Genomic DNA, 25,882 nt, shown 5'->3' on the forward strand with positions numbered 1-25,882 from the left:
TATTTGCCCCAACAGGCTGATCACTACTGGCAAGAGACAGTGAGAGACAGGTATATCACTGGTTGGTATTTGACACCGAAATGGATTTATAACTTTCTTTTCGTCTTTCTTCTCCTCTGATCAAAGATCCAAGGATAACTTTTCAAAACCATGCGCCCATAGAAAATGTGTAGATTAGCATAAATGCAAGGACATGATGAGATGCAAGGATATGTCAAGTGTGCACGCAGCCGCCGTATGTGACAATCTATCTATATAAAGACTGGTTGGATTATCATTAACCAGAATGATACCACCTGTATATATATGCTTTTCCCCCTTGTGATTCCTCATAGGCTCCCTCACGTTTTGTACAAGAAAGCCGCAATTACTCCGCCCCAACCACCAGCGTTATCATCTTCCGTTGCGATCGTCGTCGAGCCCTCCAGGATCATATTTGCCGTGCTCTTGGTATTCGTGCCGTACAAGTACAGCGCAGATGATTCAATAATCTGGACGGCGTTCTTTTGACATTTGCCGTTGCAACCACCATTGTTGTTAAAGAATGCCCAGTTGCAACCTCCATAAAGGAAGAGGTTTGATGCACCATTAATCCGCTCGAATAACGCCATACGGCAAGTCGCATCATCCCCAGCGCACCATGAAAAGTCCGGATCACTTGCACTTAGGTGGTTGCCCCACGGAGCCGGTGCCAGCGTGCTTCCTACACCCTGCCAGTACGGTGTTTCGCTCTGCTGCATGGTGGCCAGGACGTTGTGTGCGTGCTCGAAGTTATACTGATAGAGAGTGTGGTGTTCAAATCCGGTACCGATGAGCCATGTGGCGGCAACAGCTTCGACCAAAAGACCCCTGCCAGTGGATATGGTCTGTGTACTGGATCCATCGAGATCGTGATCTGCCGTCCATCCCCACATGTTCTCGATGTAAGCAGATGAGGTACCCGTCAGATGGAGTAGTCCGTAAGCGGCTTTACAGCTGTCAGGCGAGCTGGTACAATCACTGTGTACCCTACTGCCTACTCCACCACCGATACGGAAATGCACATTCCAGAATCCGACGTCTCCTTGGTTCTTTCCAGCAATGTTGACCTCCATCTGATGATTGAGGACCCTGTTAGTACCGAGGGCATGGGTTTGGATATAGCGGTAAACTCACTAATTGACAGCCTGGCAAAATATCTCCCACCGTAAGAACCATGTCACTGATCTGGGCCACTCCCATGTCTCCTGGGTACCCCACGCGGATCATAACGCGAACAAAAGCCTCGTCTTTGAAATTATTACCGACCGCGCTGATAGTCGAAGCAAAGGCATCCCCAATGATTCGCGTACCACTAGGGACAAAGATTGTGTCCGTAACAATATAGGTACCAGCAGGGAAGTATATCACTTTGCAATCTTTGTTCTCAGAAAGAATTTTGTTGATGTTTGCCGTGTCATCCGTCTGACCATCACCATAGACAGGGCTGGAGGATACAGATTTGATATTCAGAACCTTGTTTGATCGGTATTCCTGGTAAGTCGGCGGCGAAACCGTGTAGTACTTATTTCCAGAGAGCAGAGACGAAGCCCGGTTGGTTACGACAATCTTCCCGTCAACACGCTCTTTGTTGGTGCTTCCTGAATTGTACTGTCGGGACCCGTTAGAAGTTGATCCTTTCTATAGGCAAATTCGGCTTACCATGGTTCCATGGACCCAAGTGTCTGATACGCCTCCTGTGAGCACAGCTTTGCCTCCCAGACTAACAGTGACCCCCGAACTCTGAACATTCTCCAAAACGATTGCGTTCCCTGCACCACCTGAGTCACCCGAGGTGATGAAGGTATCTAGGCCCGACGCGCTAGAATCGATCACGGTCAAGGAGCCCGATGTCTCACTCGCATTAATGCCTATCGCCCCCTGTTGGAATTGGCATCCTAAGAAGACAATGTCGGTGGCTCCTGCAACTACCCCGATAGTCGTCCCAGTGAAGGTAAGATTCTTGAAAACCCATTGCTGCCCGCTCAGCTTCATCCCTACACCACCGCCACTGAACGAGAGGTCATTCTGCGTGCTGTCAGGACCATATGTTGATAGTCAGTCTGCAACTGGGCCTTACCACAATGATGTTACTGTTATAGTCATACTGCGTCGTCAAGCCAGTATGTTTGCTGCCAGTTGGCATATGGAACGCGACATTGGCGAGTTGTGTTGCCTGGCTCACAGTCCAGTCAAGGAGTGACAAGGACTTAGCCGAATCGACCCCGGTAGAGTCCAGGACGATATTCTTAATGCCAATGTAGAAATTGTTCGTTCCTTCGTGATTAGGATCCTTGGCGTATACAATGTGGTCCAGAGAATACCCAGAAGCGGCCTTCAGGACGGGCGGGTTTGACGGGTCACCGACCAACACCGTTCCAGTGAAGAGTTGCAGAGAGGTTTGTAAAAGATATGTTCCTCCTGGTAGATAAACTACGGCCGGTTGTCCCGTCGTGCCCATAGATTTGGAGTTCCGAGAAGGCCCGTTTGATGCCCCCGCTGTCAGTACATTTCACCCTCAGCAATTGTCCTCAACCAAAATATATCCCGGGTACGTAGGGCATACCTTCAATAGCTCTCTGAATGGCAGGTGCCGAATCTTGGTTTCCTGTGTTGTCTGCTTTATAATCACTTACAACGTTGCGGAAAACCTTGTAGCTGTCTTTATACTCCGAGCTCAAGAACGACGATTGGTCGTTATGCTCAATCTTTTCATACCAATAGCCAGATGACCCATTATTAGATGAGCAGCTCGAAGCACTGGCGAGGGGCGCATGAGCCGAGGGAGTCGCAGGAGCCGCAGGAGCCGCAGGAGCCACAGGAGCCACAGGAGCAGTGTTAAGATGTCTCCAAGGTTCGGCAGTTTCGTTCTTAGTAGGGAACGGTATCCCCCTATCATAATTACTGGTTAAAACCTTGAGATAGCACAGCAGGCGATATACTAAACTTACTTTGGATGAGGAACCCAGTCTAGCGGCGGTAAATGGGAAACACTATCTTCCACAGGCTTCATCAATGCATTGACCAAGTCCTGAATTCCGCCTGCCCAGACCTGTGCGATAAGAAGGCATAAGGCAAATGTTCGAAATACAGAGGAAAACACCATTATGCAATGCTTCTTCAAAGAAACTATACAAAAGAAAAGACTCAAAAGAGAAGGAAGAGAAAGAAGGGCGAGAAATGAAATAGACCCTCCACCCAGGTCAGCAACTGCAGCTCCTGGCCGTATATATCCCCGTGTTAGCACAGGGGCCACTCGAACTGTGGGTGCCAAACTAGGAATCTAGAAAAGAAAGTTGGCCCTGACGGCGCACGAAGAGTCTCAAGATAAGCAGGGAGAGACTCATCAAGGGTCATTCAGAGCTTCCACTGCTTTTTAGTATTTATGTATTCTATTGTTACCGTCGGATTTGCCGTGCATACTTGAACTCGGTGATCAACGTGACAGTACATAGTTATCACCATCGCGACGCACCAAATGAATGGAATTCTTCGACCTGCAGGGACTGGGTCCTGATTCGTATGTCGGCGCCTCTTGCCGAATAATTGATTTAACTTTATCGTGATTCAATGGAATCCGGAAGACTTGAGTTAGCTTGTTCGCCTTCTGACGCTCTGTACATGTCAAGTTCACAATTTATACTCCGGACTATGTCCGATCAGGGTAGCAACACCCAATTTCCAGGACAAATCGAACCCTAAGAATTAATAGAATAGCGTGAATCGAGCCACGGGAAATATTCCATCCATAGTAGGGCTTGTGGGCGAGACTCATGGTCAAGACAAGGGTTTGCCATCGTGATTCCTTGCCGCCAACAAACATACCGGAAGATGGGGACATGTAAACAAGGGAGACCTCAATTGCAAAGCAGTATGACGAAGATGCTCCACGTGCGACATACTTGTTTTTTGTTTTTTTTTTTTTCTTCTTTTCTTTTTTTTCTTTTTTAATCTTTCGATCTCTTCCATGTCTTCAGCTCAGAATGTCCCGATTGTTGACACGGTGTCTGGTTCAATTTCTGTTTGTTACGACAAGCAAGACCATAGCGGCTTCAGTGGTTCTACTGAAGGCCAAGACAACAAAATAAACTTCATCCCTGTCTTGACAATCTTCGATAATGTCAAATTGGCTAAACCCCTGACAGAGGCAAGGACAAAATAAAATATAATATAATAGAGTAATCCAAAAAAAAAAAAAAGAAAAAAAAAATTACTGAAAATATTGCGTGCGATTCCAATGCTAAGGAAAGCTCTGCGATCTAGAACCTTGCCGACTTCCAAGCATACTGTCGAAGCCGTAATGAAGTCATGAAGTATGTTCGCGATTTATTGTCTAGATCGGGATTAGGCCACCATTGGTACTGCTCTGCGATGTCTATCAAACTCTCGCGGAACTCAATGCACGCGTGGAATCAACCCGGATACCTTGGGACTCGAGTAATGTGGCCTGAGCACGAAAATCAAGTAAGGTACCTCAAGATATATCAACGGAGGTTGTTCGGGGATGTATTAAGGTTATCAGACGAGTGATCCCTCCCACTCACCCTGCATAGAGGCTGACAGCCAATTAGCGTAGCGAGAAAGATAGTCGATGTCTAGATGTCAAATAATTAAGTACCCGGTAAGCTTTTGACGAGGCAACATATCAAGTAGTAAAGGCCTTACGAGATTAATGCTATATCGACGGGGTCTCAAAAGACAGACGGGGGTAGCCCACCAGTTGATTTGAAGTGATTGATCCTTGCCCACTAGAATTATATAACAGAGTGTTACAGGCTGATAGTGGTTCGGCTCCGAAGTAAGCGAAGCGCGCAGTTGTTAGCGAGGATTGCACTTCTTTATCCCCTCCCTCCCCCTTATTCTTCCAACATAATTTTCGAAGGAAATGTCGCGAAAGCTGTGGTATGCTAAGAGCTTGTAAATCCGATGCTGATTAGGAAATACTCCTTTCTAGAGTATCGCAAAATCAATCAGATTACCAACCTGGACTACTTGTCGACTACGGAGTAGACGGGTGGGCTCTGGAGTCATTGAAAGAGTGGAGACAACATCGAGGCCGCCTCCACTGTGGTACGTAAAAGTACTTTGTACCTGAAAATCCCTAGCCAAAGACGCGTGCGTGCTATCTTAAAAGCTCGCTAGGGTACACGCAAAGTACTTTGTTCGATTCGTCGTGAACCTGTTCTGGGCACGTTCATCCCGTGTGGTCCACCATGGTCGAGAGCCAGATCGTGCCCAAATTACCTTAAATGGTCGACGATAGGCTCAGTGAAGTGGGTAGAAAAGTGTCCTTTAATAAATTTTCCGACTTGGGGCGCAAGGATGCGCTAAATATGGGTGGTCCACCCCTGATCACAACAGCGATAAACTTAGAGCGACAGATTGGAACGATGTGTAAAACGCTTCTGCGGGACCGATAGCCTTAGCGTGTATCTTGCAACACTTGTTTGTTTCATTCGGGTAGAACTTCAATCAGACCAGACACAATCAAACATGTTGATGATCTGCCTTTTCACAAGTTTAGTAGTACCTGTGTATGTATATGCTATGAACCATGATCTGTGGAAAGAACACTGTATTATTTGAAGCCCACATTGTGAAATGTACTCAGGTAGTATGCACTCCGTAGGCTCATAGAGTTACTCGCAAGTCTCTCGTGAGAGGATCCAACCGAGTGCCATTGCTGGTTGGGCGAATCAGAAGGGCATTTGAGGGGGAACCGTCGCATTGACGGGAAGCTAAGCGGACGGAGACACAGCCACCACGAGGAGTCTGACTCGAGTAGAAAAGATGAAATACTTTTAGAAACTATGTGCTAGAGAAGTAGGAAAGGCATGTACTCACAGATAGAAGAGTAAGGAAATTCGAAGTGCGATATCGTTTAAGATACAGGGTAAGGGAGGTTGACCATTGAAGTATGAGGAGAAGTAGTTATAGTTTTCGTGGCGATGCCGTCATGGGGGCTTGGACACCTAAGGCAAGCATGGAGTCGCTTTCCCACCCGCTTTGTCTCGATCAATTAATTCTCTCTCTCACACTCTCCACTCCATCCATTCATTCGTTCACTATCCTTGTCCTCCAATTCCCCTCTGCCCTTTACCGTCGCATTCTTTCTTTTTGCATTTCCTTTCTCCCTCAAGCCCAAATAGATTGTTCGTACGAGATATCTTTCGTCTGTGAATTTCAACGTTGATCCATTTGCCATCTCCTCTAGCTTACGGAGTACCATACATCCAATCGTACTACTGGACTAGTTCTCTCACGGGACTCAAGCGCTCACTCTCCCTCAAGCCCCCAATTCAGGAGATCCTACAGCAATGTTTCGACCAATGCTGTGAACTCTCATTTCCACCATTGACTGCGTGTGTCGCTGTCACCTGCTTAGTGGTTGCTATAGTTATTGTTACTTGATTCATCGCGATCTTGTCTTCGTCATTCATTTTTAACTCAAGTTCCTCGACGGGTTGTCTATCGCTAGGCAACTCTGCCCCTCCGCCATGCTTCTCAAACCCGCAACTCCCCTCACCATCCTGCTCCTGATCGCTTTTGTTCTCTTGCTCTTATCCGTTATCTCCACCCCCATCGTCAAAGGAATCCCGTTGGCAACGTTTGAAAATGTCGACTATGGAGTTTTTGGCTATTGTAAAGCTGGTCAATGCACCAATATTCATCTCGGCTACACTAATGGTGCGTCCGGTGGTCCGCCAGCAAGACTTAACCTTCCAGTGCTAAACTATGGACAGATGACCTCTCGGACACTGGCGATGACTTCAACCTCCCTTCTAGCACACGAAGATCGCTTTCGTCTATTCTAATTGTTCATCCGGTCGCAGCATTTCTGACCCTCATCTGCCTCTGTATGGCTGCCGCAGCTCACTTCCATGCTCCGTCGCATTCGCCCCGCTACCTACTCGTCTTGTTGATCCTGCTCCTTCCAACGCTTCTCGTCTCCCTGCTTGCGTTCCTCGTGGATATCTTGTTGTTCGTTCCTCATTTGGGGTGGGGTGGCTGGATTGTACTCGGCGCAACTATTCTCCTCGTCAGCTGCGGTGTGGTTACTTGCGCGATGCGCCGAACCCTCGTAAGTCGCAAGGCACGAAAGAGGCGCATTGCTGAGAATGCCGAGATGAGTGGTGAAAACTACTATAACCGCCAGAATGCTGCCGCGGCAGCCGCAGGACTAAACAATCCGAAGCCGCTGAACGGGGAGGCAAAGGAGCCTTTCGTGACTGGATCACCTCCCGGATCTGACACCGGCCCCACGTTTGCGACATTCCGGACGACAACACATGAGAGTGATGATGACCGCACCCCGCTGAATTCGCGAACACCGCCCAATGATTTTCCATTACCAGACCCTTCGTATCCTACTCAAATGCGCGACAACGGCCCGCCATACAACCCTTCCCGGGACGAATTTGGAAACCCGCTTCCACCATCTGGTCCCTACGGACCCGGCCCTCGCATGCGACCTGGCCCAGGTGATCCCCGATTGCGCAATCAATACTCAGATGGCAGTATGGGATCGCGGAGAGGACCAGCCCCACCGGGCTTCGTCCCGCGTGGACGGGGTGCTTATCCGGCTCGCGGAGGCTACGGCCGTGGAGGCCCTTATGGTGGACCCAGAGGCCCCCCGCCCGGTGGTAGAGGTAGTCCCATGGGCTCAATGCGAGGGGGCCGAGGAGGATACCGAGGACCGGCACCGTTTGGCTACGGGCCCAACCCTGGACCGCGACCAATGCCGCCACCAGAGGAGGAGAGGTACGACTATGATGCTCCACCCGACTCAATGCGCCAGCCGTCTCCTGGACCGATTGGAATGGCTGTGTCGCCACCGGATGGCAGCCCGATAGGCCAGGCGATTGAGATGACACCGCAGCCTAGGCGAACAGGTTCGGCAGAGCCGGTTCCTCAGGAGGTTTTGCTAGGCCAGCAGCCACATGCCCTGTCAGCAGATGGCCAGCCGGAGCCTGTCAGCCCCTCGAGCCTTTATAGCCGGACACCGTAAGACCAGAACGAGCTTTTGATCCGTACTATATCTTGTTCATAGCTAACCCCGAGCAGATCATATGTTCCTCCCCGCGCTGCCTGGGAGCAGGCTGAGCGTCGCCCCGGACATTCACCCTCACCCGTCCATGCCTACCGGTCGGCGGAGACTGCTCGAACTCCGCACCATGCTGGTTCTGAGTCGGCGGGTTACTTCGAAGATGCCGATCCTCGTTTTGCTAATCGTAATGAGCCTGCCGTGGGCAACCCACGGTTGCCCTCTGCATTGACGCCGGGTAGTTCTGGTGAGCCGAAACTGACGGAAGATTTGGCTGAAGGACCCAGCTCACCCACTACTAGCGATATAAGCCATTTTACCTCAATTTCAGAGCGGCCTATCAACCCGCGCTGGCAGCCGCCTCCACTTCCGGCGCAACAGAGGCAAAATGTCTTGCTGGAGAATAACCCCGACTTTGATCTGCGAGCGGGTATGCGCCGAGGTGGTGCTGCTGGTGGGGTAGGAGGTCGGATGCCGCCCATGTCGATACCCCGAGAAGCCTCACGATACCCTATACCCTGAACATAATCACTAGCGTCATCTTACTTGTTCAAGTTTGGACTTTATTCACGTGGTCAGTATTCTGGTTCTGCAGGTCTACAGCACAGCTGGCACGGGAGTTTGGCGTTCATCAGTGATGGGCTCTTCTGGGCCCTCAGCCCTCTTCGTTTCTTTCTCTTTACCACTTTTATTTTTTTTTCTTTCAATTTATTTGACAGCATTGCACATAAAACAGCGTGGCATCGCAATGTTTACCGTGATCTAGAGTCACAGATACGCAGCGAAGCGCGCCTGGTGGTCCCATGTACAGAGTTGCGATATGGCCCCATGGATCGGGAGATGCTTGTATCATACTATTGTGATAGGGGAGCCTGGTCTCGCTCACGATCTTTAACCTTTTCGACATTTCTTTTCTACTATCGGACAGGCTCCATGGATGATAATGCAGTATAGGAAGTATTTCAGTCTTATGATTCCCTTTGTACACGTGGGGAATACCTAGTTATTCTCATTAGTTATCTTTGATAGCCTATGACTAGGAATGCTATTTATCTATTCTCAAGACCTTGTTACAGCACCCAGTATCAATGTAAGAACTATACCAAGTAGTATCTTGAATCACCAGAAGAAATATTCACATAGATAAGACTAATATACCAACAATGCAAACCACCGGGGTATTTATACAAAATGCCAAACCAACACAGAAAAAAAAAGCCCAAGAGTATATATAATACAAAATGATCCCCCTAAATCACCGCTTCCCACTGCCCTCCAACTCATTCACCCTGGAGGTATCACTCATCTCCACGCGCACACTCTCCCCCGGCAACTCCGCAAACTGCTGTCCCACCGGCGGCTGATACGCAGGAACCGGACTCATCGGATGATTCTCATACATGTACGGTAGAGGTCCCTTGGCCACCTCTGCCCCCATATAACCACCCGCATCGGAGCCCCCAATCGGCGTCCCAGGCTGCACATATCCCGCTCCAGGACCCAATCCCGACGCAGACCCGAATCCCTGTCCTGCGTTGCCGGGAGGCTTTCCCCCAGATCCACTGCGCTGTCGTCGACCGAGCCAGAACGCTCCGCCCACTACCGCTATACCTGCTACCACGCCGATTACTATCCCCGCTACTGCCCCGCCGGATATCCCCGATGATGAACTGGAGGAATCACCAGGTGAGGACGTCGCAGTCGCTGATGCAGAAGCAGTAGTAGTGCTGGTACTACTACCCCCAGTAGCAGTCCCCGTGGCCGTCCCCGTCGAAGACGCAGAACTAGTAGAAGTAGAAGTAGAAGAAGACACAGCAGTCGTCGACGGCCCATCGTTCCCCCCATAATTAACCATATACGAGCGCAAATCCGTCGAAGCCTTCTTGCCCCATCGCGACGGCGGCGTGAACCCGCTATAGGACCCGGAGCAGTTGTCGTTGGACCAGATGTAGAACGAGTAAGGGCTGTTATTGGGCTCGAAGACGAATTCTTGGCCTTCTGCTTGGTCGATTTTCGTGCAGGGGGCCGGCGATGTGCTGCGTTCTATGAAGGGGGAGTTGGAGGCGTTGCGCCAGGTGAAGGTCCATGCTTGGGTTGTTGGGGTGGTGGTTAGGGTTAGGAGGAGGGTGGTTAGGAGGGGGAGGGATTTCATTTTGTTTTCTCCTGTCGTCGGTTTGGGTTGATGGTGTTGTTTTCTGATTATTCTGGTTATTCTGTTCTCTGGGACTGTTGGAGATTGTATTCTTGGCTGGTTTGATAGTTGATAGATAGAGTATAGAAGTGTAGAAACATAGAAGTATGCAATGAAAAAAGAGGAAATGAGGAGGAGAACAAGCCAACAAAGACAGCAGAGCAATCAAACTTTTTATTACGAACGATCCTCAAGTCGGGTTCAGCATTGGCACTCATGGAAACCATTCCTAGATGGACATGCGAGATCGTATTCAGGACGATAATTGCCCTTTCTGGATAGTCGGATCTACATGAGATTTGAGGTTGGACCCCACGTTACTCACTCGTTTACCCTCGACCGTGGTTGTTCAGTCATACCATGAACTAATTAGGAGACATAGACTCTGCGAAGCCTTCGACTAGTCCTGTCATGTTCCCATGGTCGGGGATGAAAAAATTGAGTAATCCGTTGCAACCTGACATGTGGAATGGCACCGAGTAAAATGTCTCGAGGAATATGACCAATATCTCGGGTGGGGATGGAGTCGCTCGGTGGGTTTTGTCCAAATACCATTGGCGAGTCACCGGGGAATACGAGGTGACCAGACACTCCGTCGATAAATTAACTCGGCGGTAGAGCAATCATCTTCCACTTCTGGAATTGAAAGTGGATCGCGCCGTCCTTCAGGAGTAAGGTACGAGTTGAAGGGTCTGGAGATCGACGTGCCAGTTGCCTCAGCCCCTTGGCCTTGCAGTGACTTCGTAATAGGAGGCTCAGGTATGCCTGAGTTTAATTGCAGGTTTGCGTGGACTCTTTTTTTCAATTGTGATCTTTTGACATGTCAACCAAAAATGAAATGTGAGATTATCCTAACGCCGATTTCGACGACGACATACGGAGCCCTTGAGAGTATACAACACTATCGGGATAACGCGACCAAGTATAGACATCAACAGGTACAGGGGGAGAGTTATTCGGTCGCCTAATAGCCTAGCCTATTCGCCAACCTCTTTGACGCCCATGCCCTCACGGACGACCACCTCTCTCTTTTTCAAAGATGCCTTGACGGGATTCCTTTCGAGGAAAAGCTCTTCCAGCTCTTCGATAGTGCGGCCCTTGGTTTCCGGAAGAGTAAAGAACATGAAGATGTATTCCAGGAAATGCAAGACCACTGCCCGGGTTAGCCAGTCTTCTCGTCAGCATATTGGAAATAATACTTACGGAAGATAATGTACATCCGCCAACCAATGTTGTCCATCCCCGTCGGGGTAGCGTACATATTGATGAAGTTGGAGCCACCGTACACCACGTTCTGGAAAGCCATCCCCTTGGCTCGGACGCGGCTGGGGAGGATCTCTGCGGGATAGAGTGCCTGCAGTGGGGTCCAGCTGAAGGAGAAGACGATACCGTAGAGGAATATACAAGCGATGAACCCATACCCCATGCTGGTTGTGAGGCTGTCCGCATCATAAGAGGAAATAACATTGATGGGGATATAGATTAACCCCGTGATAAAGGTACCGTAAAGGAACAGAGTACGGCGGCCCCAGCGGTCGACGAAGCAGCTGCCAAAGAGACCACCAATAAAGGAGAATACCGTGTTAAGAGCATTAAGAAGCAGCTGCTGGGTTGAGCTAGTGATTCCGGCGTTCTCCAGCATGACCGGCATGAAGTATCTGCTTGGTTTAGCACTGCTTGTCTGGTCAAGGTCGGGGGTACTCACGTAATGACTGATCCGCCAATGAATTGCGAAAAGACGCAGACGAGGAAGAGGAGCCAGAGGCGATATAGCATGTCTCGGGATGAGAACAAGACTTTGTAGTCCCACCATCGCCGGCCCCCTGTTTCAACCTCGAAGCGAATACCTTCCTCGATTTCGCGGCATTCATGGGCAACAAGCGCAGATTCCGGATTATTATTACCATGGTACTTAATCAGCATCTGCCGGGCTTCCTCAGGTTTATTGTTGGCAAAGAGCCACCGAGGACTCTCGGGCATGAAAAAGGCCACCGCCAAGACGACGACCGAAGGAGCAGCCTGAATGACAACCGGGAGTCTCCATGACCAGTTGGTATCCATGAACCCAGTTCCATAAGCAATCCACGTGCAGGCTGCGGAGAAATCGTCAGCGATGAATGGAATGTGATCAATATGAGGTCGTACATAATGCCCCTATATAATATCCCACGACGTTATACAACCCTCCAAAGATTCCACGCCACTGGGGAAGAGCAACCTCCACTAAGTAAATCGGTGCTGAAGTGTTCGATATACTGATGCCCATTCCGATCAAAAACCGGCCACCAATGAACTGGGCGACCTTAGGCGCGGAGGCTTCCAGTATCGTTCCCACAATGATGATCAGTGAGCCGATGAACATGCCAAAGCGCCGGCCAAAGGTATCTGCAGCGGGTGCAGCAACCAGCGCGCCCGCCAGATTGCCTATGGCATAAATGGAGAAGAGTATACCAGTGCCACTACCTTGCATGCGGGTGCCGAAGTGCTCATGGAAAGTGGGCATAGCATTAATGGAGGACATGAGGGTACCGTCAAATCCGTTCATGCAACAGTCTACGTTGTCAGCAATTGGATGGAAAGTCGTGCGAGAGGGGTATGGAGAATCACTTACTTAGGGTAGTTAAAGCAACAAGACCATACAAACGGAACATTGCCCATGACCATGGCGACATGCGCTCCTTGGTGAGAGCATCGTTGAGCCCAACGGACAGAACCTGCTGCCGTTCGACGTTGTGGTTGGAGCTCGCATCGTCAACCGCCTCCCGGTTTTCCACCGAGGGCTTGCTTTCAAGGACTGATTCGGTACCCATGATAACAGATAAAAGAGAGGTCGATAAGGCCTTGCTGGAGAATCTGGTTCATCCCCACGGGGTAGTGATCCGTATATAAACTACTCTACCCACATAACACAGGCATAGTGCCTGTTAACCCCAGATTTTGGCTCGTGCTCCTTCTTTCAACACGGTGAAAGATCCGCACTGCTCCCCGCATCAATGCACGTCGAAGAAGCAGTTGGTACAAGTTATGGAAGCATGATCAAGGAAAAAAATGGGGGAGCATGTGGTTCCGTGTTGCATGGCGAGGACGGCTAACGGGATGCGACACGGGGAAAGGTCCGCTCTGCAATAAAAGCCTTGTACTATAGGGTTAGAGTTATGCTTAGTGGTGGCTCGTCTTAGGGTTATGGGGCCTTTGGGTGGAGATCCTCGGGTCGCTTACTGGTGGCAACTCCAGGATCCAATCTATTTGTAGGTAAGTTTATTTCACGGGATCGGAACGCCCAGCAATAGTCCAGAAAGTCTAGGTCTTCTGAAATCTCGAATTGGGTGATGTGATGTCTTAACCCCGTGCTTCTTCCCCGACGTCCTCATCGTATACTGAACCAGTTCTGTCGTGCTGCCGAGGTAAACTCTTACAAAAATCGCGCAAGTTTGAAGATGCTCAAGTCACGGACTCTGGATTCGGAAAGATACAGTTCTTTCGGGAGCCATTCCGTGACTTTGCCTGCTGGTCGGCCGGCTCGAGCCTCCAGGTGGACATCCTCACGCCCTAAAACCATGAGTCCAACGGCCGTCCCCGAAAGCCACGCTAGCACCATTCCATCGCCATTAAAGCCGGCTGTGATCCACTCATTTGCCGTACTTCCGGACTCGGAGGCCGCTCCTTTGCGTTTATTGTAGGGCCTTCGCCGCTTCGTGAACGTTGGACTGACTTTCCCGACGAAGGGAACGAGATCGGGCGTAAACCCCATACATCCTGACCATAGTTGTAGTACGCGGGTATGTTCGCCCTGGAGAACGGTTGACCAAATTCCACCCAAGTAAGCACTGATAGTAGGGTCGACACAGTCATCCTTCCAAATACCAATCTCGTCCATCCCTTTGCCATCTGATTTATATACACCGCCACCCAGCATGATTTCCCCACCAGAACTGTGAGGGCCTGCGGATTCCCGGGGCCGCTGTGTGATATACTCAAACCCTTTCTTGCCAATAATACTCCACGAGCGAGAGCCGTCTAGATGGGAGGATGGGCCGTCGGCTGCTTGGGCAGACATATGGCCACGAACAGGGAATATTTTACCTTTCAGCCCAGGGACCAAGTTCGGCGCATATGCATCGGTTGCATGGACAACGTGAGTGGCGCGTATCTTACCACGGGACGTGTGCAAAAGGTAAGGTGTAGTGTCGTTATCCTCCACGTGTATTTCCCTGACGGTGGCTCCCGTCTCAATGGAGAAGGACGAATGGTATTGAGACTTTAGTTTCATGTAAATCGAAGTAACAAGTCGGTAAGGCCACACGGCGCCGGCACGGTACGAAATCGCTCCGAGGCAATGACTGCTTGCGCCAAATCGCTGGACCCCAGTCAGCTGGAGAAGATTTCGCTGGTGACAGCTCACATACCTCCTGTGCTTGTTTAGCGTCCCAAACCATAGTGTCCTCGGCGTATTCCGGAGCATCTCGTCGCAGTTCTTGAACCATTTCCTGCGCTTTATCCCACGTTGTCTGTTCGGTGAACAGATCCACAGTTTCCACTTCCCTGGCCTCTGCTTCATCGAGACCTTCATCTTTGACCAACTCTAAGATTGTAGGAAGGTGTCTAAGTTGGAAATAGAGCACTCTTTTTGCTTTTTCTTTGCCCAGCAGTACCTTCAACTCGGAATACGTCAAATAGGGAGAACATTTCAAATGACCGCCATTTCTTCCTGTTGCACCGCTGCACACCTGGCGTGCCTCCAGAATCACAACCCTTTTCTCTATACCCAACGCTTGGCATTCCGTAAGAATCGTATAGGCTACACTTGCCCCTGAGATACCTGAGCCAATAATCACAATATCTGCTGATTGGGGAAGCTGTTCCGATTTTGCGTGAACTAGTTCTTGGTGTTTCGGATTAGTCTGCCAGAAAGAAACGGTTGGATCTGGAACTGGAAATTCAGGGGTTGCAATGCGTCGTAGGAGGGCACTGCTCTCGGCGGCATTCTGCGAAATCTCTGACCAGAACGCAGCTAAGGCGTGGTAAGTTTCAATAATCTTGGATAATATCGCCCCCATGATTGGAATGAAAAGTGATTGTTACAGAGACAGTAGCGTGGTCCTTATCAATTAATATAGTAGCTTCCTTGGTGTGTTAAAGAATGCTGGGGTTACAGTACCGGTTCTTGACCAGACTGAAAATTGAAGTGAGAATTCAGTATCTATGTCGTCATACGTGGTCCTCCAGAATACGGAGATAAGAAACAAGTGTTTTAGGGATGAGTTGAGTGCGATTCTTTAGCGACGACTTGTATACCGTAGGCAGACAGCCTGGAGTAGTTGGGAAATTGGATGTTTGGCTCTCGAATGGAATTCCCCACTAATCTAACCAGATGTAGTTAGACAGTATCTCCAATCCATAGAATTGTTCTCTAATAAGTTTATTATCGTAATAGTACCATGTATTACTATAATTAATCCGAAAACTACCATCTTGAGAAAGGAGATATAATATTCAGTCCATTACTCATTAATAGCAGAAACAAAGGGGTATAAGGGAAAGAGATCATCCAGGAATACAGGTTTCAATCGTCTCCTCGTCGATAATGATGTTCGTGATACTAGCCGCTTCTAAGAAACGTCGAATGTCCTCTTAGATAGTGGGAATAAAATGCTTCGAGGAGTCTTCTTGCTCGCTGAATGACTCCCGGAATGCTGCAATACCACCAATGATGCCGATAGCCATGAAGCAGAGGGAGATAATGGACCAGATAACACCCCAGCAGCGGGAAGAACCGCCATAGCGCTGGGCAAAGACGCTGGCATCTGAAGTGTTAACCTTTCGAATAATGAGGTCGTCGCACTATCCAATATGTGGTTAGCAAGAGCCAGTAACATGGGTATGGGGAGGCTCACAATATCCCAAACGCTGTAAAGAGCAGACATGACACCGATGAAAAGCTGCGATCGCATTAGTAACTCGGCTGTTGACGAGGTACGCAGTACAGGTTAGTACTTACCACCACCCACTTCAGCGCCTCTCCATGTGCAATGAACCAACACGCCACTAACAGACCGACCGCCAAGAGAATGGTGACGATGGTCAACCAGTCTCTTCGGGCCCACCACAGTGTAAGCAGGAAACAGACACCCAGGACAATGCTGGCGACCTTGCTTGCAACAATATCGAACCCCGCGAAAATCAGGAGGGCACCGATAATGGACGATCCTAGATATCCGGCGGGGAGGGTGACGGCGCTAATTCCACCCCGCATATGGGTGACTCCTCCTTCATGGGGATCAAGAGAGATCGATTCAACTTTGCCTCCGGTGCAGCATGCGGTGATCGCATGACCAAACTCATGGAAAGCAATAACCAGCATCTATGTACAGTCAGCCTCTCGGTAACACGGATATTGACCGAGTAAATAAGTCCTTCTCACCTTGAAAGGCCATAGCGACCATCGAACATAGGGCAAGTTCCATAAAAGCGCGATAACGACCACATACACGGCCATCACTCCTAGCGTCACCGCCTGTGTGTGGGTCACGGTCAGGTCACGCTTGGCGAGATGAGAGCTCGCGGCCTCGAGAGCCCTTGTATCGAGTATCGCATAGTGTGGTGCCATGGTTATTTTACCTCTTTGTAACGTCTAACAACTGAAAGGAGGTCTTTGTGCTGTTTATTGTATCATGGGGTGGAATATTTATGAGTGCTGCCTTACGCGTCTAACAAGTAGATACTTGCCTAGAAGGGGTTAGCGTGTGGCTGGTCAGGGGTATTTTTAGCATGTTTGTACGTGGCTGACCGATGTAAGGCTGGCCAATCACTGCCTCAGGTATGGTTGTCAAAAATGACTCTATCACAGTTTGGACCGATCAGTCTACCCTCTCAGTTGGATCGGGAGGATCGGTCAATAGCTTACGTGGTTTGTTTGATTCCCTGAGACATAGCTCTCTATTTAGTATTGACTTTTTTAGACTCAGTTCTAATGCTCTGCCACACTTCAGAGCCTACCCACTACTGCATCAGCACCTAATTCGCACCGCACCGTACGGCAAGTGGATCATTCTTCAGTTTAGCTGCTGGATCCATCCTCCACTGTCTGGTCTAGCCCATATGGTTCTGTAATTTTTCAACGGTCAACTAGACCCGTTTGGAAGGTCTCCTCAGCGGTGACGTTTTCTCTCAGCAAAAGAAACAAATCAGACAGCAGTGAACGACAGCACTGTAGACTGATATGGATATGCATGTTGACGTTGCTAATTCAGATCTGCTCTAGATATAAAGAACAACGAGGATTAGCTCTGACATGCCACATATTGGCTTCATACGTGCAACTTATTGGTACAAACAAGTCTATATACAAGCGTTATGACCATTCACGGTCATGCTTCTCATGGGCATTTTCCAACACTCCTAAATGGTATGCCAGGTTTAAAGGATTCACAAGCTCTCTTGGATGCATCCAGATTCAAAATTCTGCATATGTTTAAGTTTCTTTGGGGGGGAGGGGGACGGGGAGGAAGATATTCTCTGTCGTAACAGAAACTACATACAAGTAGCCTTGCCAGTCTTTGAACGATATTCGCACTGAATGTAATAAGAAACTTCGATTGATTATTCCGGAACTCGATATGGGCCACCAACCTAAAGAATATAGGCAATTTCAGAACGAACTCAAAGACGTGAACCATTCTTAAAACTTCCATGCCTCCCTGCACCGTGACTAAATTGAGCAGCTCCTTTGATGCTCTCAAAGTCCAAAACTTTCACGCCCTTCTCATACTCATGCCTCATTGCATCCTGGAACGAGCTAGCCTGGTACGCACTATAGTAGCAAGACTCCCGGTCCGCATTCATACAAAGCTGCGGAAACGAAAGCAATTGCTTCGCAATAGCTGTAGCCTCTTCCACAGCTTTCCCCTTTGGCACAACACGATTTGCCAAACCCATGGACAAGGCCTCGGTGGCGCTGACTGGGCGCCCAGTCAATATCATATCAAGTGCCCTGCCCAGTCCAACAACTGCCTGTAGACGAACCGTACCTCCATCGATAAGTGGTACCCCCCATCGCCTACAGAAGACCCCGAACACGGCGTCCTCTTCCACCACGCGGATATCGCAGAGTAGGCTTAATTCCAACCCGCCTGCCACTGCATACCCGGAGACAGCACCGATGATAGGCTTCTGGATCTGAAGTCGTGATGGACCCATCGGGCCTAGGGATTGTTCGCCAGATTCCGGTGGCGCTTGAAAATGGCTTCGTCCTCCGTTTGTCTCTTTGCTGGTAGCGTCGCGACTATCTTGTCCAGCTACTTCGTGAAGGTCGGCACCGGCACAGAATGTACCGCCCATCCCTGTGAGTATGCATACTTTCTGTGAGGAGTCATTTTCGAAGGCTAGGATTTTCTCGTAGAGAAGTTTTGCGGTAGTGGGGTCGACGGCGTTCCTTCGATGAGGCCTGTTGATTTTGATTGTAGTAATTCCGTCACTTGTGGAACTCACAAGGACTAAATCCGAATCTGACTGCATATTGATGTTTTGATATCGAATTGGAGATGAGCGGGGGCTCTGTTGATACAAGTGCGGAGTTGTAGATTTGTATGCTTGGCATATAGCCTCGGATCTCCACAGATCCACTCCAAGGACTTGAACCGAGGCCTAACCCTCTTTAGAAGAGCAAGTTTACATCCATGCTCGAACTCTATGCCAGAGATGACTGGCCGTATATACCAGCTCGTTAGCAACTCAAGATCAAATGACTATGCAAGTATAATTCTCGGTTGTGAACCCTACTTTTTATCTTCACGTGCATTCTATGACGGCCTCATGGCCAATATAAAACTCACGAACATACACAAGACTTGAATTTATTTGATAAAACGTCTATAACCAGACTCCTGAGCATGAGCTACCGCTAAGAACAGCAATATCATAGCCAAACACACAAGCGTACGGCTCATACATAGTATAAAGCAAACCCATGAATCATAAACAAATTTCAAACACAAGAATCAAAGGCATCCAATACTAAGCCTTCAACCCTCAACATCCCTCTTCCCCTCTGTCCTCCCCTCCCTCTTCCACACAAACCACCCAGCCGTAATCAAGAACTTCAATACAAAAGCAAACCACAAACTAGCCGCCATCTCTGTAACTTTCGACAACCCACCAGCCGTCATAGCGCCCAGGAATAACGCCAGAAAGGCTCCAGCCCTTCTATTGCGCTTCGGGTTAACCTTCTCAGTCAACTTTGGATCTACTAACAGATCGCAGAGCAGCGTAGTCAAAACGACGGTGGGAATCTCATCTATACCCAGCACCCGGGATGCTACGATTTGCCCGCCCGCTTGGAAGGACAGCAGTGAGATGGGGAGAATTTGCATCCACTCGATGGGGGCTCGGGGGTCTTCAGGTTTGGGGCTGATAACCCCTAGTTGGACGAGTATGGCTGCTGCGAGGAGAGCGGCGGTTTGAACGGCGAAAGATAGGATTAGGGTTGAGCGACGGCGGGGACCGAGGGCCCGCGAGACGTGGATGAAGAGGATGTTGCTGGTTATGAAGACCGTGAGAGCGATTAGGGATTTGGCCCAGAGGTAGGCTGGGTAAGCTGGTTGGCCTGAGACGCCTAGAGCTATGAAGACGCTGTTTCCTGCGGGTAGTTGGTTAGCGGTTGCTTGGGCGGAACTAGTACGAGTACGAGGGTGAAGTAGAGGCATACCTGTTTGCATACTGGCAAAACTCCCCCAGGCGTTGAACGATAAGCCATCTACAAGACCGCTGACGAAGCCACAGATGATCAGGACGATGTCAGTGTGTGTAGTGTCTATGTTGGTGCGGAAGTGCCGCGCCAGCGATGAGCGCAGTGTTGTGTCGTCTTGATTATCCGTGAGGGATGTAGCCGCGCTGCATCCGTCTCCCCAAGTGCCCCCTGTTTCTTTTGGATTATTATCTATTCGGGGTACAGGTGGGTTGGCAAGTGATGACGGATCCCAATTGACGGAGAGATGGTTTTCTGGGGCTGAAACGAGAAGGTCCCCCGATGAGGAGGTAGGAGGAGGAGCGTGATGCATAGTGTTACTGATCGAGACTAAACAGTATTGGGGACTATATGGTAAACTAAGAAAAGGGTAAGAGTGCTGGTTAGAGAGGTCTTCCTTCAGAGGATGGGCAATGGAAATGCAATGAACTAGCACCTCCCTCTACTTAAGTTCCGCCTGGTGGGATATCACTATGCTACGAAGATCCTCTCCGCACCCAAGACACAACATCTGTGCCAAGGAGAGATACTGAAGTCATCAGCCCAACGCGGGTCAACCCGACATGTGCCCTTGAGATAACGAAGAGAGTATATCCCTGCAGAACTCGTGCGGCAGTTACACGCCCGGAAACAGCGTTTCGGACTGAATAACTCCACTATATCCCGGGATATCCCCATTTTTATAGCACCTGAACACATTCAGACCAGTCAATATCTGTTCATGTAAAGTATCGATTGGGTACCGTGTTGCCATTGCCTCTACCTGAGATTGGATTCGTCTCATAGATCCACCTCGGCAAGCCCTTGGCGCCATTCGAAGGCGTCATGACTGCATGCGGTTTTTCGTTGCGGCATTCCGTTGTCGGGCCTGATTAGGGCTTTAAACTCTAAAAGTCAATAACGACAACATGAACCCAAATGCCGTCTATGTTTATCCGTGGTCTTCCGCCGATCGGTGGGTTCGCCAAGGTCTCTTCCCCAGGCATCTCTATTTTACCGGGCGTTAGAAATAGGAGACCACTAAACCGAACAGAAAGAGTGGGATCTTGGCGGATGACGATGAAGCGGGAGAAAATTGGTCCGTCTCCCCAGATGAAGTGTGCCCGGCTTTTTTTTTTTTTTTTTTTTTTTTTTTTTTTTTTTTTTTTTTTTTTTCCTCTCTCTTAGTCTGGGGTCGGTGGGCTGTGTTTCATGAAGTGGAGTTTTGAACATAATAACGAACCTTAGGATGGACCATTGCCAACCAAGATTTAAATCCAGAACATGGAACCTGGTTGGCTTCAGACAACAAAAATCGACAGTCATCTTGCGTGAAACATGTGGCAAGAATACGGGATTATCCCGGCGGTCACGATCATTGTCAACATATCATTTCCACCGCAAGAAATAAATCCATATAATCGCCGAGTCTGGACCCCGAGTGAAGAAACCGGCGTCTGCCAAGAAGATCGGCAAACAAGCGAGGCCGAGGGGTCACTAGTGGTATCTAGTTCCTTATCAGTTTCTCTTAACTCTACTTGGCCCAGGGATGATCTTCAGCAAACGACGGTTCGTTGGTAGGCTATAGCCGCTATACCCAGTGGTTTGGCTACCCGAGAGCACAGCCTCCCGCGCCGCGTATCTACTTCCCCTCGTTTCTTTTGCTTGTAGCTTGCTTTCAACCAAGCCACGCTGGGGTGGATTAGAATTATTGGTCTTGGCAGATTCTCGGCTCGGTGTCAATCACTTTTTGTTGTTGTCTATGGCGTCAAGCCCCGTTTTTTCTTCTCTTTTGCCGGGGTCACCCGAACTGAGAAGCATTAGATAGGGCGTCTAGAACAGTTTAAAAGGTCTATACCATACTATTCAACTTTCTTTGTGGATATAAAGTTTTTAAGATATCACTCTATGAGAGTAATAGATAACGATTCAATTGTATAATGAATTATAACATAGAAAAAGCAACACAACTACCCAGAAAACCATCCCCCGCTACCCCCTCCCACACAAGGATCACGAGTAGTGTATTCTTAGCGCTCCTATGAACTATTTCTCTAGCTCAGACAAGTGTGACGCTTGCTATCTCTCTGCGCTTCCTTCTGTATCTTGCTGGTAAATCCAGCCGTTGGCCAACTTGGCGAGGCACCTCAGTAAACTGGCCACCGTATGCAAGATGAGACAAGGTATTTTCATCCAAGCCACCTATGATGGCGCGCCCAGGAATGCTCGTGTATGTATGCGCTTTCTTCTTGGAACAAAATAACTTCTTTTGCCCTGATTGAGGCGGCGTATACATCCTTGTCACACTCGCAGGGTTAGTATTGATAGATCCAAGTCACCATACAGAGACACTTGGAGCACTGCCATCTCTGGCTGAACTTGAAATTGCGCTATGCGATAATGTGCTACATATAAACTCTTGGGGCAACCATTGTCCAAGGGAAAAAAGTTTGTTCTATCGGAGCATTGTAAGAAAAGCTGTGACAGTTCTTTCGTAAGTTTCTTTGTGCCCTTGCCCTTTCAAACTTTGAAATTCTTAAGTATCTTCTCACGTGGAAAAGTCCGAGGTTACATGAAGACGAAACTACTCTGAGTTATAGGCTGCTCGGCTCTAAACCCCATTTTGGGATTGGCCATCGCTTGCATGCGAGGGGTGAGAAATGCTGCATGCCCAGCTCTGTGAACGCCCCAAAAGGGGGAAATCAGACCGGGGCTTAGGGCACTAAATCAGGCTGAAATGCTAATGATAGATCATTCAACTTCTCAATCGGATATTTATGCGTCCTTATAAGACTCAGATATGCCGGAGCTCGTCAAGACGTGGTTGTGTCTACTCCGTGTAGCTTCAACGAAAAAAGTCGGTGGATCACAATTGTACGAACGGGTCAGGATAATATGAGCCGTATATTTTTGTCTATTCAACATGTCAATCTCATAGATCCAATAAGTGGATATCAACATTCTTGGCTCGTCTTTGTTATATCAAGACGCACTGGACATATAAAGGTTGGTCGACACATTCGATCTCTTCATCGATTTACCTGTCGCAAGGGAGGTGCACAAAAAAGCGGCAGCATTGCGGTCGCAAAGCAATAGGAATGATGGATATATATGACTAGATTGAGAGTGAACAAATCCTGTGGTTATAGTTCTTCGCAAGATTGATGTATGCAGGAATTGGATCGTACTTAGGGCTAGGGAATTGCCTAATTGGGAAGTAGTTCGTAGCCGGTAATAACAAGAAAATAATTCGGACCGACTTCGATTCCGCCTTCCGCTTCTCCCTCTGCATGAAATCCGCACGGATGCGTATCTCCATCTACGACTACGCCTTGCGATCGCATTATCTGCAACTAATTAGTCAAATGTAAATGGGCTGTACTGTATCCGTTCAGCGTACTCATGAGTCATGACAGATTCCAATGATCGCCTTGCAGTGGTCGTGCAGCAGAGTCCGATGACTGCTGAGTACCAAACCCCTAAGAACCCTTCTTGCGTGGTCTGTGCGCGAAGAAAGGTCAGGTGTGATCGCAACGATCCTTGTTCTGCTTGTATCAAACGCGGAATTGAATGTGTTTTCCCTACTCATATCCCTCCGCGTCGCCGCAAGAGGCAGCGCTCGGAGGAGGACCGCCGACACAGCGGCTTCTACCAGAGTCCTATTAGACAAGACAATGCTGCGTCAGCTCGTATCCGCAACATAGACCATCCAGCAACCACACACAATGCTTTCCCCAGTGCTTCAAGGGCTGAGCAAGGAATGCTGCTCACAGGCGACGGGAAATCCGTCTATCTGGACAGGTTGAGCTACCTTGGAATGAACAACGATACACAAATGGCTAACGGGTAAGATAGTAATATTTGGACTAGCGTCAGAGGCGAGGTCAGGATTCCCTACCGAGCTTCTTCTCGTAATGCAATCTAACTCTGTGTCTAGCTTCCTCGGGCGGAGGATGTGTTACGGGACATGTCCGACAACGGTTCAAATCATTCTGTCCAGGAAGTGGATGACGAAACCTCCTTAATCTTAGGAGGAGCAGTGAAGAAAAGCCTGAGTGAACTTCATCCCTCCCCGCTACACATCTTCAAACTTTGGCAAACTTTCCTTGAGAATGTCAATCCCTTAATCAAGATACTGCACGGTCCAACCGTCCAGCAACAGCTTTTAGAAGCCACCGGCAGCTTAGAGACAGTCTCGAAGGAGTTTGAGGCATTGATGTTCTCTATATATTGTATTGCATTGGTTTCTCTGAAGGCAGATGATGTACAAAATACTTACGGAGAGAGCAAAGCTGTTTTACTCTCAAGATCCCGGCGTGGAGCTCGTCTAGCTTTTACCAAGGCTGGCATTCTACGTACGTCAAAACCCGTAGTTCTCCAGGCATATGTTTTGTACTTGGTAGGTCTCTCCTAAGATGCTGTGACATTAACGCTAACTTTGTCCGACAAGCTATCCCTGCGTGCGTCCTCTGACTCGCAGTCTATTTGGTCCTTATGTGGCGTTGCAATGCGAATGGCTCAGCGGATTGGACTCCATCGAGACGGATCCGAGCTTGGATTAACAATTTTCGAAACTGAAATGCGCCGCCGTCTTTGGCGACAGCTATCAATATTAGATGTCACTACGGCACAAAGTTCCGGTATCACTTCGCAGTTCCCGTATTTTTCTGTTGACGTGCTACCCCCATCAAACATAAATGACAGTGAGCTTGATCCACGCATGACGGATCCGCCTCGCGAACACCATGGCGCGACCGAAATGATGTTTGTCCTTGCACGGAACGAATATGGTGAATGGATGAGGCGCTGGTCCAAGGCCGGTGGAGAGTCCCATGGAGGCCGAGGCTTCTTGGCCTCTTCCTTGCTGTCTCCTGAAGCCAAAGATGAAGCAATAAATGAGTTGAACCGCGCGTTTGAAACGAAATTCCTGCAATATTGTGACAAATCCATTCCACTGCACTACATGTCGGCTAGACTTATGCAGACTGTTGTATGCCAAATGAGATTCTCCGCACACCATCCCCGCCAGTATGTCGAGAAAGACCCTGTATCACTAGCAGAGAGGGATTTCGTCTTTTCCACATGCGTGCAAATCCTGGAAGGATTCGAGGATTGTCAGAGCAACGAGATCATAGAGCGATATCTGTGGCACGTGGACAATCACATTCCGTGGGATGCGTTGATTTATACACTATATGAGCTCCGGACTCGCAGCGATGAAGAAGAAACTAAGAGATCGTGGGTCCTCATTGACAGGATATACAGTCGGCATTATGACCAGATGAGAAACAGGCCCAAAACCCCTCTTCACATTGCAGTGCAGGGGCTGATTTTGAAGGCCTGGAAGTCCCATTCCGAGGAGCGTACTCGACGCAATCGCTCTATGTTGCCCCGTCCTCATATCGTTTCGGTGTTGTCTGAAAGATCGGAGAGAGGCACTTCATCACATCAGCCGAGGTCTGAACCCAGTGTGTCAGAATCAGGGACCCCACGAGGACGCACTACACAGGATATCACACCCGGTAACGTTGGGATGCTGGATCCCCTTAATAATCTTGACCTCAGCCCCTTAGATTGGAGCCAGTGGGATGATCTTCTGGAGAATTTCCAGCTAGAGTTCACAAACAACGAATTATTCTCGACGGATGCTCTCTGAATTGACATCCTCATATTGGTTTTCGCAAGGCCCAAAATGCATGCAGCCCATCATGCCCTTCTTCTCCGTCTATCCTTCCCCAAACTACTACGGATCACACACCTCCGCGGTTCAATGATACCACATATCCCGAATGTCTAGGAAGGCTAAGACGTCTCAACAGGACTATCGTTTCTGTTTTACTCACCGTGAGGGTCCCAGCTCACACAGGAACTCATAACAAAAACCTTATGAAGCTTAGGCTACAACTAG

The 25,882-nt window shown here is 49.0% G+C and overlaps 9 protein-coding genes across 9 annotated transcripts; 2 read left to right on the forward strand and 7 right to left on the reverse strand.

The window, feature by feature from the left end:
- Nucleotides 1-341: 341 nt before the first annotated feature.
- AO090020000144 (glycoside hydrolase family 55 protein) lies at nucleotides 342-3,918 on the reverse strand (the record flags this gene model as incomplete). Its single annotated transcript, XM_023238139.1, has 7 exons — nucleotides 342-1,094; nucleotides 1,156-1,629; nucleotides 1,681-2,046; nucleotides 2,099-2,517; nucleotides 2,585-2,694; nucleotides 2,970-3,070; nucleotides 3,844-3,918. The coding sequence occupies 7 exons, from the start codon at nucleotides 3,916-3,918 to the stop codon at nucleotides 342-344; spliced, it is 2,298 nt and encodes a 765-aa protein (XP_023092716.1).
- A 2,597-nt stretch (nucleotides 3,919-6,515) lies between these two features.
- Nucleotides 6,516-8,584, forward strand: AO090020000143 (putative pH signal transduction protein PalI; the record flags this gene model as incomplete). The annotated part of the gene is made up of 3 exons (XM_001824453.3): nucleotides 6,516-6,705; nucleotides 6,762-8,022; nucleotides 8,083-8,584. The coding sequence occupies 3 exons, from the start codon at nucleotides 6,516-6,518 to the stop codon at nucleotides 8,582-8,584; spliced, it is 1,953 nt and encodes a 650-aa protein (XP_001824505.1).
- Nucleotides 8,585-9,317: 733 nt separating this feature from the next.
- AO090020000142 (EGFR-like transmembrane domain-containing protein) lies at nucleotides 9,318-10,214 on the reverse strand (the record flags this gene model as incomplete). The annotated part of the gene is made up of 1 exon (XM_001824452.3): nucleotides 9,318-10,214. The coding sequence occupies one exon, from the start codon at nucleotides 10,212-10,214 to the stop codon at nucleotides 9,318-9,320; it is 897 nt and encodes a 298-aa protein (XP_001824504.1).
- A 1,016-nt stretch (nucleotides 10,215-11,230) lies between these two features.
- On the reverse strand, nucleotides 11,231-13,063 carry AO090020000141 (uncharacterized protein; the record flags this gene model as incomplete). Its single annotated transcript, XM_001824451.1, has 5 exons — nucleotides 11,231-11,406; nucleotides 11,457-11,911; nucleotides 11,959-12,346; nucleotides 12,399-12,806; nucleotides 12,865-13,063. 5 exons carry the CDS (start codon nucleotides 13,061-13,063, stop codon nucleotides 11,231-11,233), a joined length of 1,626 nt encoding a protein of 541 aa, XP_001824503.1.
- A 602-nt stretch (nucleotides 13,064-13,665) lies between these two features.
- On the reverse strand, nucleotides 13,666-15,310 carry AO090020000140 (NAD(P)/FAD-dependent oxidoreductase; the record flags this gene model as incomplete). Its single annotated transcript, XM_023238140.1, has 2 exons — nucleotides 13,666-14,511; nucleotides 14,660-15,310. 2 exons carry the CDS (start codon nucleotides 15,308-15,310, stop codon nucleotides 13,666-13,668), a joined length of 1,497 nt encoding a protein of 498 aa, XP_023092715.1.
- Nucleotides 15,311-15,884: 574 nt separating this feature from the next.
- On the reverse strand, nucleotides 15,885-16,860 carry AO090020000139 (M50 family metallopeptidase; the record flags this gene model as incomplete). Its single annotated transcript, XM_001824449.3, has 4 exons — nucleotides 15,885-16,094; nucleotides 16,148-16,192; nucleotides 16,252-16,614; nucleotides 16,675-16,860. 4 exons carry the CDS (start codon nucleotides 16,858-16,860, stop codon nucleotides 15,885-15,887), a joined length of 804 nt encoding a protein of 267 aa, XP_001824501.1.
- Nucleotides 16,861-17,912: 1,052 nt separating this feature from the next.
- AO090020000138 (enoyl-CoA hydratase/isomerase family protein) lies at nucleotides 17,913-18,590 on the reverse strand (the record flags this gene model as incomplete). The annotated part of the gene is made up of 1 exon (XM_001824447.3): nucleotides 17,913-18,590. The coding sequence occupies one exon, from the start codon at nucleotides 18,588-18,590 to the stop codon at nucleotides 17,913-17,915; it is 678 nt and encodes a 225-aa protein (XP_001824499.3).
- Nucleotides 18,591-19,273: 683 nt separating this feature from the next.
- AO090020000137 (YoaK family protein) lies at nucleotides 19,274-20,308 on the reverse strand (the record flags this gene model as incomplete). The annotated part of the gene is made up of 2 exons (XM_023238141.1): nucleotides 19,274-19,494; nucleotides 19,552-20,308. 2 exons carry the CDS (start codon nucleotides 20,306-20,308, stop codon nucleotides 19,274-19,276), a joined length of 978 nt encoding a protein of 325 aa, XP_023092714.1.
- A 3,075-nt stretch (nucleotides 20,309-23,383) lies between these two features.
- Nucleotides 23,384-25,630, forward strand: AO090020000136 (uncharacterized protein; the record flags this gene model as incomplete). Its single annotated transcript, XM_023238142.1, has 4 exons — nucleotides 23,384-23,820; nucleotides 23,845-23,857; nucleotides 23,912-24,373; nucleotides 24,425-25,630. The coding sequence occupies 4 exons, from the start codon at nucleotides 23,384-23,386 to the stop codon at nucleotides 25,628-25,630; spliced, it is 2,118 nt and encodes a 705-aa protein (XP_023092713.1).
- Between the last annotated feature and the right edge of the window lie 252 nt (nucleotides 25,631-25,882).

Source organism: Aspergillus oryzae, chromosome 6 (assembly GCF_000184455.2).
Source record: "Aspergillus oryzae RIB40 DNA, chromosome 6".
NCBI classification, from domain to species: domain Eukaryota; kingdom Fungi; phylum Ascomycota; class Eurotiomycetes; order Eurotiales; family Aspergillaceae; genus Aspergillus; species Aspergillus oryzae.